The sequence below is a fragment of the Palaemon carinicauda genome, chromosome 35, assembly GCF_036898095.1.
Source record: "Palaemon carinicauda isolate YSFRI2023 chromosome 35, ASM3689809v2, whole genome shotgun sequence".
NCBI lineage: Eukaryota > Metazoa > Arthropoda > Malacostraca > Decapoda > Palaemonidae > Palaemon > Palaemon carinicauda.
The window spans coordinates 21,009,813-21,023,564 of NC_090759.1; the positions used below are offsets into that span (position 1 = coordinate 21,009,813).

The 13,752-nt window shown below is 33.7% G+C and overlaps 1 protein-coding gene across 1 annotated transcript; it reads right to left on the reverse strand.

Annotated features, from left to right (window-relative positions):
- Window positions 1-1,251: 1,251 nt before the first annotated feature.
- LOC137627404 (2-oxo-4-hydroxy-4-carboxy-5-ureidoimidazoline decarboxylase-like) lies at window positions 1,252-12,973 on the reverse strand. The gene is made up of 3 exons (XM_068358493.1): window positions 12,716-12,973; window positions 3,335-3,488; window positions 1,252-2,141 (listed from the first exon to the last, which is right to left on the reverse strand). Exons 1-3 carry the CDS (start codon window positions 12,903-12,905, stop codon window positions 1,943-1,945), a joined length of 543 nt encoding a protein of 180 aa, XP_068214594.1. The 5' UTR covers window positions 12,906-12,973; the 3' UTR covers window positions 1,252-1,942.
- Between the last annotated feature and the right edge of the window lie 779 nt (window positions 12,974-13,752).

Consider the following 13,752-nt stretch of genomic DNA (forward strand, 5'->3'; position numbering starts at 1 on the left):
CAACCAATTCTATACAATTTCCATATAAAACCGTCTTCAAATAAAGAAGATATTTCTTTATTTTTCTAGATTATTTTACAAATGTATCTATATTTTTAATAAAAACTTTCAATTTCTTCACACATTTTTAATATTCCAAAAATAGCAAAGACATCCTGTTTACTTCATGAAAAAAGTCAATCATTCCCCGACATAATGCAACAGACTAGAAGCTCATATCTGGTATAATTTAGAAGTACCGAAGAGCACAAAGAAACTTGTTTTGCGAGCTCACCACTTTTCACCCCGGCCAAAAGCATCGTACCTCAGCGTTGGTGGACCCCTCAAAAACACAAGAGGGTTAATGGACTTATGGTCATATGATCTGGTGCAGTGGTATGCGAGGCTATTCAGTACTGCTTTCAGAGCATGAAATTGTTTCTTAAAAGCCAAGTTCCTATTTCCAATGTTCAAATGTATGGAAGTAGTATACAGTAAGAATTTTTCTAACTGATAGCTTAGATGCTCAACAGAAATCCAGTGGGAACTTGAAATTATCTTTGACCTGCAATTTTTAACAAGTATTGACAATAATATTTTAGTTATTTTATCAAGCATTTGAAAATGTAGTATGATTAGCAATACTGGGTTAGCATAGTGTCTTTTTATTTGAACCAAAAACTGTAAATAATTTTTAATATTGGTTTGCATGGAGTTTGGCTATTTTGAGAAGACACTAAGATGGAATTGATGTTTATCTCATAACGTTACTCCTCACAACTTAACAGTTTAGGCGATTTATTGAGTTTTAAGGATGTCAGACGTAAAGGAATACATAAGTAGATATTGTACAGTATGTTATAATTTTTATATTTCATTCAAGTCACACTTAAGAACTGGGATAATAAAACAGTTGATTATTATGATTTTATGTAATGTGTGTGTGTGTATATATATATATATATATATATATATATATATATATATATATATATATATATATATATATATATATATATATATATATATATAATGAATTTATTATCTTTTAATATCCTTTTACAGAAATTAAAAATCGGAATTCCAGTGTTAGTTTACTCCCAGTAGTTTATACAGTATTCTTGAATGAACATATATCACAAGCACACGTGATTTTAATTAATGTAAATATCACCCACGAATGGCATTTAATACCGAATTCTATCTTGGGAATATATTATCCATTTGGAATTCATTTTATGGTGGAGATGGGTTTATTTCAAGTCTATGTTTAAAACGGGCAAATATTTTCATTCATTAATAGATAACTTTTGATATTCATGTTTTCATGACAGGTGATTGCTTTGCGTTTTTGCTGCCCTAAATAAATGTTATTGTACTATAACGAGTGTTTGTATGTTGACTTTTTTAATATTACTTAGTGTGAAGTCTTATTTTCAGGATGTTTTAATTTGCTATACATGAGGACATAATCATGTAACATAATCGTACATTATCCAAAATGAATATGGATATTTGTTGAAACCATATGAATACAGGAACTGATTCAAAATGATGGTTTTCATTTAGGGATACTGACCAGTCCGTTTAAATTTTCACACAATATATAGCACACAGTTCATTCCATATGAGTGAAAAGAGGTTTAGCGTTAAGATGAATTTAGTTTATGCTTATATAGAAAATTCTTAGGTCTATTTCATTAACAAATAGTGTGAATACTATGTAAAAAGGGAGTCACAATAATTACTGTAAAGTCTGCATTTAGAAAATCATTGATGTAGGTGACAATAACTTAGTGTTTGGGTCAAGTAAACATTAAAACCAGTAAGACAAAAACCTGAATTCACAAAGAGCACGAGTGATAAAGGATTTTGGCATTGTATATCAAGGACTTGGGATGGCAACTTGAAATTGGTCGTCCAAAGACCTTTTTGAGTTCGTGACAATAGGTCCTGGTATTCCTCACAACCTGCTTTCCACTCCTTCGTGCTCTACCAGGTCCAGAAGTCGAAGGTAGCAAATCTTCTTCACCTCAATAATGCCTTTAGCCAATTCTGCTTGTGGGCTGTTTTTCAGACGAGTCGCCAGACCTTGCAAAATTGCCGTCTTCTTATTTTGCCGAGCACATATTACAAAGGGAAAGCCAAACTGCTTTCTGTATCTGTGTAAGGATGACAATATAAAAGTTATTTTCCCATTTTATAATTTTTACAGTTTTATACTTAATATTTCTCCTATCGTTTCTCTGGTTGGAATTCTGTAATAATGCAGTAGAGTAATAGGTTCAGAATATTGTATGTTATGATTACAAAGAGAAAAATTGTACATATTTACCCTTTAACACAATGACATATTCACACAACATGTCAAAATTTAGGATTGTTATAGATACAGTTATTCAAAACACTTCATGATTGAAGAAATCTTCATTGTCATTTATTACCTTTGACCCTTTTTTTTAATAGATACATGTCTGGATACATAACCTTTTGAAACGTCTTCGAGAACTCTGATTTGGCTGTGGAAATGTCTTGCCACTTGTTTATATCACAATTATCCAAATAAGAAAATTAAATCAGCAAATGTTGTTGTGCAGGGCTTAGTTTCGCTGGTGAGTCACATGGATGAGAGCGATATTTTAACAAGTAAGCTCCAGGAAGTAGTTCTTCAGCTGAAAAGTTCTCAAGTCCAACATGACTATTTTAAGCCTCCAGCTCTTAACCCCAGCCCCCTACTATGTTGTTTTTAGTCAGCCAGTCTTAATAACATTAGTGAGTTAACTTACATATCTATTAAGACTTTCTACACTTATTTCTATTTAAAGGATGTTATAACAGTTCTCATTCAGTGAAAACACAGGTTCTTATCTGTGATGTTTCATAGGTCAATTGTTCTTATCATGAAGAGTTATTGTATATATAAGCTTATAATACATCCTGCAAAGAAGAATGAACAGTAATAGATGCACATCAGATGTATTTTCAGTTTAATGTTGTCAAGTTAAAATGTGAGGAAATTTTCAAGCTAATTATTGGTTAAAATTTTAAAGAGAAAAATTGTTGAACATGGTATTGTACTGTAACGTAAAAGGCTATTCTCAAACAAAATTTCAGTATGAAGGATACGTCCATAATCAAAACATTTTTGTTAAATTTCGTGTGTTACAATTATCTGATGGCTGATAAAAACTAGGAATATCTATGAGAGACCTGAGACAGAAATAATGTAAACAAGGAAGAAGGCGACTGTAAAAATATAAAATTCTGATGTTTTTTTTTTTTTTAAGAGATAAAAGTACTGCCAAAGTATTAGGTAAAAAGAAATGCAGAAAACACCTTGGGGTTGACGACTTACTGGTTGTTCATAGTTTCCATTTGATTTCGCTCTTCCTGACTAAGACCATCCATGCCAGCTGCCTTTTGTTCTCTCTTGGATTCTTCTGTAAGTTGGCCCAATCCTGCCAACCTTCCTGCTAGGTCTGGGTGGCTTCGTAAAATGCCTTCTCTTCCTGCAAAGATGAAAATTTACCATCGTAAATGCAACATGTATACAGTATGTATATATATATATATATATATATATGTATGTATATGTATGTATATATATGTGTATATGTATATATATGTATATATATACACATACACATATATACATACATATATACATTTATACATGCATATATACATACATATATACATTCATATATATACATATATACATACATATATATATACATACATATATATACACATATACACATATATATACACGTATACATATATATACACACATACACACACACACACATATATATACACACATACACACACACATATATATATATATATATATGTGTGTGTGTGTGTGTGTGTACATATATACACTTGTATGATAAATTTTGCACATTAACCGTGTTTTCATATTCAAATAAGCCATATATTTTGATACCTTAATGTCTGGATCCTCTCTTATATCTCTGAATCAGAGGCCCAAACGGTAACCAACTCAAAGACAATAGCTTTTGGGCAGCCTGGGAATCGAACCCTGGTCCAGGAAACTGGCATGATAGTGACATAGCATTTAGCCACGAAGAGAAAGCAGATGACAATTCTCCTGTACTTGTGAATTAAAGTTTTTTTTTCTTAGAATTGAAATCAACCCATCTTTTGTTTGTACTTGGCATTCGATTAATGATAAATTTTGCAGAAAAAGTGGTATTTTACTTTTCATACTCTCATGTTATTTTCCATGCTTATTTTTCTTTTAATTTCGGTCTCAGGTCCTGCAGAAACAATAGCTGTCTGTCCTAAAAGCATGTATATTCATTAACAATCTCTAAAGGTTTGTCCATAACTTTTATATAAATATATATATATAGATCTATCTATCTATCTATCTATCTATCTATATATATATATATATATATATATATATATATATATATATATATACACACACACGTAGTAGGTTGACCAGGGCACTAGCCACCCGTTGAGATACGGCCGCTAGAGTGTTATTGGGTCCTTTAATGGCCAGACAGTACTACATTGGATCCCTCCTTCTGGTTACGGCTCATTTTATCTTTGCCTACACATACACTGAATAGTCTGGCTTATTCTTTCCCCATTCTCCTCTGTCCTCACGCACCTGACAACACTGAGAATACCAAACAATTCTTTGCACAAGGGGTTAACTACTGCAATGGAATGTTCAGTGGCTACTGTCCTCTTGGTAAGGATAGAAGAGACTCTTTAGTTATGGTAAGCAGCTCTTCTAGGAGAAGGACCCTCCAAAATCAAACCACTGTTCTCTAGTCTTGTGTACCATGGCCTTCCACTGCCTTGGATTAGAGTTATCTTGCCTGAGGGTACACTCGGGCACGCTGTTCCATCTTATTCTCTTCCTCTTGTTTATTTTGAAGTTTTTATAGTTTTTACATTTAAGATCTAATTTAATGTTGTTACTGTTCTTAAGATACTGTATTTTGATTGTTCATTACTTCTCTTGTACTTTATTTTTTTCTTTATTTCCTTTCCTCACTGGGCTATTTTTCCCTGTTGGAGCCCTTAGGGTTATAGCTTGTCTTGTAATAATAATAATGATTATATATATAAACATATATATATATAAACATATATATATATATATATATATATATATATATATATATATTATACATCATCATAAGCTGTAACTAGTCTACTGCATGACAAAAGGCTCAGACATGTCCTTTCATTTGCTTCAGTTTATGGTTATTAATTGTCAGTCTATACCGGCAAATTTTCTTATTTCGTCAACCCATCTTCTTTTCCTTCCTCTGTTTCTTTTGCAATCTCTAAGGATATATTCTGTTATTCTTATTACCCGTCTATTATCTTTCATTCTCATATATCCTACCCATGCCCATTTATTTTTCCTAAAGGTTCTTAGAATGTCCTCCTGTTTCAGTATGCCCTTGTAGTCTGTTGCTCTTTTTCTGTCTCTTAGATTTATTCACATCATTATTCTTTTCCTAGCTCTTTGAGTTGTAACTAACATATTCTTCGGCTATAGTAAGGCTCCAAATTTCTGATGCATTAACTCAATACTGGTAGAACCATCTGATTAAACAGTTTTCTTTATAGAGAAAGTGGCATTTTACATTTCATAATCCATTTTTTTTTTACCAAAAGCTCTCTATCCCATGCTTATCCTTATTTTGGTCTCATGTCTTAGGGAAACACTTACTGGCTGTCCCAAGTACGTTCATTAGCAATCTCCAGATGTTCGTCCACAACCCTTATTTTTTGTCTCTGCATTTTCAACGAACATTATCTTAGTTTTACTCATATTCCTTTTAGTCCTACATTTCTGCTTTTGCTATTCAAATCTTCTATCATCTTTTGCAATCCTTCCCATGATTCACTAAACAGAACTATGTTATTTGCAAATTTTTGAGTTTAGTTATTCCCCATTAATGTCAATTTCTATATTTTCCCAATCTAAATTCTTAAGAACTAAATCTAGGCACGCTGTGAATAATCTAGGAGAGATGGCGTCTACCTGTCTAAGTCGTTTCTCAATCAGAAGTTTCTCACTATCTCCATGCAGTTTTAGGATTGATGTAGGCTACTTCCCATATCTAACATAAGATTCATCTATTATTATTATTATTATTATTATTATTATTATTATTATTATTATTATTATTATTATTACTTGTTAAGTTCCAACCCTAGTTGGAAAAGCAAGATGCTGTAAGCCCAAGGGCTCCAACAGGGAAAATAGCCCAGTGGGAAAATGAAACTAGATAATAAGCAAACTAAAAGAGAAGTAATGAACATTTAAGATAAAATACCTTAAGAACGGTAACAACATTAAAATAAATCTTTCATACAAACTTGAAAAAAATAAAACAAGAGGAAGAGAAATAACATAGAATAGTGTGCCTGAGTGTACCCTCATGCAAGAGATCTTTAACCCAAGACAATGGAAGTCCACAGTATAGAGGCTATGGTACTACACAAGATTAGAGAACAATGGTTTGATTTTGGAGTGTCCTTTTCGTAGAAGAGCTGCTCATCATAGCTAAAGTCTCTCTTTCACCCTTACCAAGAGGAAAGTAGCCTCTGAACAGTTACAGTGCAGAAGTTATTTATTTGTCTTTGAAAAGCTTTCATTACTGTAGAAGTTTTGACAGAATCGAAAGCGTTCGCATTGTGTCGAATGACATACACGGGTTTGTCTTACGTTGCATATTTTTCCTAGTTAATTACATGAATATGATCAGTTGTCGAATACCTGCTTCTAAAGCCTCCCTGCTATTGTGGTTGATTAAAGTCTAGCTGTCTTTTTATTTGGCCAAATATGATCTTTGTAAATATTATATAAATTACCGAGAATAAGCTTATAGGGCGATAATTTTTCAGGTCTTGTGTCATTTTTGTTGATCAGTATAATGATAAATTTTTTGTAACCTGTAGGTACCTAATTTTTGTGCACAGTTCAGCGAGTTTTAATACTATGGAATCTCTTCCATCTATTATTAAATAAATTGTTAGGTGAGAAGTGCAAAATTAGGTTACACATGGAGCTTCTACATTTGGTTGGAATGAATGAGAATAGAGAGTTGTGAGGAAGGTTCTTTGGAAGTGTGTAGTAGTGAGCAGAGAAGTTGAATTTAGATTTGACTATGGAGTAACCGAGGAAGCATTGAAATGGTGGCTATGAAAACCATTAAGACAAATTGAGTTAAAAAAAGGAAGTGATAGTTGCATTTAAGAATAAATTAGAGGAAATGGGTAGGGTGAGACACTAAAGGCAAAGGAGTATGTTTTTATAATGGGTCCAAACTGTCAATAAAGGGTCTTTGCACTAAAGTGCAAAATAAAAGGAAATAAAAGCTTCGTATGTTTTTTCTGAAATCAGAGATGTAATAAAATTGTGTTTGAAATGCTGGTACAGATCACTGAGATTGGTCATGTAGTGTATATAATAGATTAGTTAAGACAGACAAGGGGAAAACTGATAAAAGATATGTTGAAAATTATTAGCTAATCTGAGAAAATCATTCTTACGAAGGATGTGCAAATGATTTCTTGAATAAAACAGGCAAGTGGGGGAAGTGCCATTGGAGTTAGTATTTTCAAGACTGAGTATGGAAGACAAATAAGAGATGAGTATGGAAGACAAATAAGAGATTTAAGTCCGGATAATTTTGAGATTATGAAAGTATCTCTTGAATTTAGTCAGTATCAGTATCAACATTAAATTAGATCATTCATACTTAAACGACAAAATGAAACTTAAGGGTAAAGGGCTTGCTAACTATGAGAAAAGCAAGGGAATAATAATGTCAAGTATACTAGGTTGTTGTATCTATATTTTGGCTAAGGAAGCAAGACAGAAGAGGAAGAATTATTAGAATAAAAGGAATGGAAATTTAAACAATGCAGAGGGGTGAAGATCACATTTTTATTAAGGAGTAGTTGTGTGAAATGAAATAGTAAAGTAAAAAGACGTCTTTGAGAGAAATAGATCCCCTCCCAAAAAAAGACTGATTGTGAGGATGTATTGTGCAAAAATTTAGATAAAGAAAACAAAAATAAAATTTCATGATGAAAGTATAGCCGTTGCTCTAAAGTACATATGTAAGGACAATTCAATTTTATTTAAAATGAATTTGAAACATGTATGTATGTTTTGTCCGATAGATTATTCTAACTTATGCATAATGTGTCCCAAGAAATCCGAGAAAGTAGGGTAAATGTAGGCACAGTGATATTTAGTGAAAAACAAAATAGTTCAATACATTTTATGTGGAATAGCTGATACTTGCAAATGATATTATGTTGATTAATGATAAAAAGAGAAGAAATGCGAGATTAATTATACAATTTGGCAGTTTTTGCCTGGGGATAGCTATATAAAACCAATGAGAGTAAATGGAAGTCATGAGCAGATCCTAGAAATCTCTCTCTCTCTCTCTCTCTCTCTCTCTCTCTCTCTCTCTCTCTCTCTCTCTCGGAAAATATTTTGATGTTCAAAGTCGCCTCTGGCTATTTAAACATTAAGTACGAATATGACCCTGTAGCTATAGTTTGGAGACTCATAGTTTAGAGAGAAAGGAAGAAAATGACAGAGTAGAAATATCAAGGGTAAATGAGGAAAGGAAAAAAATAGTGAAGAAAGCATGAACTTGCGATATACCTAAAAACAGTTTAAAAATGACAGTGCGTGACTTGTCAGGTAATCAGGTACTTATGATGAAGCAAAGCAATTACTACAGTGAACTGGCTAATAAAAACTACATGAATTTATAAGTTAGGCGTTCTGATAAAAAGGGCCATATAGGGTATCGTATAGTAAATAATTATTTGGAAGACTAGGTATTGCTATTGGTGATTAGAAAGATCCCAGGAGGAGCAAATGAAGAAGCTGTACCTTACAAAAATCAACGTACAGAATGGTCTTCAAAATGCGTGATATGAAAACAAAACAATTCAATCTTTTAAAAAGATTTTACGATAGTTGGAAGCGACTGCAAGTCAGTAAATTTATTAAGCTATTTTATTTTCATTTATTTGTCTCCAGGCTACATGAACATGCTACTGGAGACTAAAATGTTAGCTCATGTGGCACAAAGATAGTGGCTCAAAAACTTCAAACAAAGAGGTCATTTGGAAGTAATTTTTGTGAGAACAGACCCTTGGAAGACATCCAAGCGTTACTGAACAGTGAAACCAGTGAGTGTTGATTGCAGAGTACAGATAATGGGATGGACAGGTGGGTTTTACTTGGCTACCTTAATTGAAAAGTGGGTGAAGTCTACTGCGAGAGTTTTAGATTAAATTTGAGTTTTGCTAGAGTGGGCCCTTGCACAATGACAAGCTGTAAGTCTTAGCGTAAGGGTGGCGTGATGAAACTGAAAAGCCGCCTGGTGTGGGCCTCTGGACTCTTGCCCAACTAAGCGAGAAGAGAGAAAATGATATCAGTTTTGCGTGAATGAAAAGTTTCAGAAAAAAGGTGTACTGTGGGCATTATCTTATCAGTCTTTTCTGTCCCTAGATACACTACTTTTTAGCCTACTAGTTTACCTCTATTTCTTTGTATTTTGTTGTCCAGACTCTTAACATTTACTTCATGATGCAAGAGCAGGGCCTCTCAATTTGCATCATATTGCTGAATGGCCTTCACAGCACCAGGCCATATGGCCAAAATTCATAAATATATTTCAATGATTTTTTCTTCTGAAAAACACCATTTACCAGCTAGTTATACATTTATCAGTAATTTAAACGAAATATTGTGAAGCTAAAACTCCTTCTGTTTTACCCAGGGACGAAAAAAAGGCAAGATCTCTCTCTCTCTCTCTCTCTCTCTCTCTCTCTCTCGTACTCTGCATGAAGTCTGGTTTTTGCTCACTGATCTGGTCTTGTTTATCTGCATCGCCATCCGGTCATAGTTATTTATGCAACAAGCAGTTGTGATTTGTCTGTCATTAGAAGAGGTTCGTTGTGCAGTTCATGGGGTACTTGTGTCTGTAAAGTTTTTTTTTTTTTGGGGGGGGGATATACAGGGTATATTTCTCTTTCTTTGTTTATACGATTAAAGTTTGGGTGAACATTAGGAAGTTGATCCATTACACATTATTAGGAAACCAAACGAGATGCTTTACTATTAGCTATTCAAGTTTGTGTCGTTTAATTACTATAATTATTATTATTATTATTATTATTATTAATGTTGTTGCTGTACTGAAGTTGCCGCTCTAGATGCACAGTAAGTGTAACATTGCAATTTTACAGTTCGATTTGTAGATTTGTAAACATTGCGAATTAATGAAAAGGAACATCAATCAAGCTATAAATATCTTCAGGTCCTGATGACAGCATTGATATTCAAGTCAAATAAATGCCAAACTTCGTGATTTTGATATTAAGGGGATGACCTTGACAATCTGGTCGCTTACCGCCTGTAGTGGATTTCGTTTATTATTTGCGGTTGTTAACCTCATTAATACATATTGATCTCATTTCTGTTACATTTTTATTGAAACGGGGACATTTTTTTTGCAACGATTCGTTATTTTCTCTTATGTCACAAAACCGATTCTCTTCAGAATCTGGGCGTCTTCTGTCATCCTGCTATATAGCCGTTATATTTTTATCGTCAATATTGGTTATGATAATTCACTTCTCTGTCTTACCTTTGTTTACATTAATTTTCAGATTTCTCCTCTTACCGACAGACGCATTCACAATAGTATCTACAGCTCATCTTCACTATCTTAACCCTGCAAACATCGAACACCCCTTACTACATCCATGACCGCTTTTCCTACTTCATGACTATACGAAATAAGTATTCCTTTCTTTGGTTCTGGCATAGCCTCATCCATAAAGATGTTAAGATCCATTGGACTCACTTTATTAAAGAAAATGGTCGCGATTCCCTCTATATTGTTGCACTTTTTAATCATATACATTTATTAACTTTCAATCACCTACTACAACATTTTCCTCAACTATTACTTAATAGCAGGTACCGTTACCAATGACGATATTTAAAGTTCCTCAGTAGAAGAAGAATGTAGTGTGACGAGTTTGTACCGCCTTCTGTGTACATTGCTATGACTCACCAGGCCAATCCTGGACTTGTATATCTTTTCACGTGTCGAACACGTCAGATAAGGATATGGGGCCGCTGGGATCCCTTCTCTAATGTATCACACTCCGCACGATGCAGTAATCATATCCACTTAAGGATATTCATGATATACGTTTTTATATATTTTCTCTCATCTTACCCACTCTGTTCTCCCGTGAATCCATCTGCCCTACTTTTACTAATACAAATCTTAAGACACGTACAGTAGGCGCTGTATGATTATTTTTTTCCTTTGAGAAAGAAAACACATGACCAGTACCGCATTCTTTTATTGACTATTTAATATTTCTTCTATCACATTCCTGCTGATTTCGCAATCTTGATTTAGTGAGAATGAAAACATTTGTGAGCCAATTCTCTTAGTCTGTCTAAAGAGATCATTAACTCATTGAGGTGCCGTATCCTCATTTCCAATCTTCTGTCATGTTTTGTTCATTATTTTTAGTATGTCGCCACCCTTTTTATAGTTTATATAAACTGCTTCGTATTAAATGATTTGTGACTTGGAGAATGGAAAATCTCTAACCTTGAGTGGGTGTGGTCAGTCTGAGTGGCTTACGTGGCATTTTTTTCCACAGTACACCAAATCACGTTCCTTTGTATGTTAACTGAACAATATGGTTTTTGTAAATGTGGTTTATCTAAGATACATTGTTCCTAGTCACATTTTATGAATGGGGCTGTAGTTATTGTTTATGCGGACGTGCACAAACATATTATCGAACTTCTGTTTGTTTAAAGAGTCAGGTGGCTTATTACACCATAGATTTTTAAACATGTTCCTATAGAAAAGCTATCCACAGTCTTCAACAACTCTGCGGTCAATTACCTTTTCCAGCCCTTAAGATATTTGAAGTAATTGTGAATTATGCTATCAAAATGTTTTACACAAGTCTTTTTTTGCAGTTTCTATATTTGCTTAAATGATTAAAACAAGTCAGCTTTCATTGCTCAATGATTTATGATATGATTAAACCGATGCCGTTTTATTTAATATCTGGAAATATTTCAATAGTTTGCGAAAAAATTTCCATAGACATTCTATGAAGAAAAATTTATGGTAGCATTCTCTCTCTCTCTCTCTCTCTCTCTCTCTCTCTCTCTCTCTCTCTCTCTCTCTCTCTCTCTCTCTCTCTCTCTCATCATAGTCTCGAAAGTCTCTTTAGTGCCTTGTAACTACCACCGCTTCTAAATACCATTCCATTTGAACGTTAAATTACAAAAATCAGGTATGTTAGTAAAAGATTCGTTTTATAAAAATGTCTTTTTTTTCTTTCAAAGGGTTCGTTTAGGAAGAAAAAAAAAACATTATAGAACCGCTGTTAACCGGGTACGACCAGCTACACCCGCTATATGGGTGCTCCTCACTGCCCGCAATGCCCGTAAGGCTCTTATATAGGCTATAACTCACATTCTCTCAAATGGACACTTTACTTTGTTTATCTTCGATAACGACGTTAGATTATCTAAGGTCCATCAACTACATCCCTTAAATGGCCAAATGATCATTCTTCTCTGGCAGAGATCTATATGTATCGATTTTGTAATTACCGTATAACAGGTTAGCAACAAAACATCGTGACATACCTGCCTCTGGGAGATCATCAATAAAGCGTCCGATTTCCTCATGCAAGTGCTTCACGTCACGAAACGGTCTGTATCGCCACACCGCGGCTGCACACAGGGAGCAGTGCTCAATCACATTTCCAAACACTTCAATGAATTGCTCATAGTCCATACCATTCACCTCCGATATGTCTCGTGCTCTGGATTCCATCTCGTCACCTGTAAGGCTCCACAACAAGTGAGTGGCTGTGTTGGTGGACCAGCCTGTCCACTTCTCTTCGAGTTGCTTAGCTTGTCCTTGGTAAGATGCAAAGCATCTTAAGCCATAGAAAACGGGAATAGGAAATTGGACTAATGATGGAGAGACTAATGTAATTAAAAAAAAAACATTTTGTAGTGATTAAACTGAAGTAACTGACGGATAGACTAATATAATTAACAGAAAAAAATTTAATTTGACTAAACTGAATTAATTGACGGAGAGACTAATGTAATTAAAAGAAAAATATTTTATAGTGACTAAACTGAATTTACTGATGGAGACTAATGTAATTTAAAGAAAAACATTTTATAGTGACTAAACTGGATTAAATGACGGAAAGACTAATGTAATTAAAAGAAAAAAATATATAGTGATTAAACTGAATTTACTGATGGAGACTAATGTAACTAAAAGACGAACATTCTATAGTGACTAAAATGGATTAACTGATGGAGAAACTGGTGTAATTAAAACAAGAACCTATTATAGCGATCAAAACCAAACCAATAAAGAGGTCTTGCTACCTTTAACTGTAATATACAATAATTTCACAATCTCTTCTGAATGCCGAAGAATAATTTCACAATATGCTTGGGCCTACAATTCAGATGAACTCTGGATTAAATGATACAGATATTAGGTCGTAAAACAGTCGTTCATTTATTCCTGTCAATAAACATTTTCTATTTTGAACGGGATGGATTACACAGGGTTGCTCACCTAAGGGAATAAAATACCATAACAAAATTGGAAAAAGAAATCTAGTAGAAAAATGAAATGTTGTCTTTCAAGGTGT

What these genes read in the sequence shown, in the direction of transcription:
- LOC137627404 (XM_068358493.1), bottom strand. Translation starts at nt 12,905, where the DNA reads ATGGAATCCAGAGCACGAGACATATCGGAGGTGAATGGTATGGACTAT. An exon ending in TGATGATCTCCCAGAGGCAG is followed by an intron (nt 3,489 to 12,715) that starts GTATGTCACGAT and finishes TCATCTTTGCAG; the next exon opens with GAAGAGAAGGCATTTTACGA. An exon ending in ATGGAAACTATGAACAACCA is followed by an intron (nt 2,142 to 3,334) that starts GTAAGTCGTCAA and finishes ATCCTTACACAG; the next exon opens with ATACAGAAAGCAGTTTGGCT.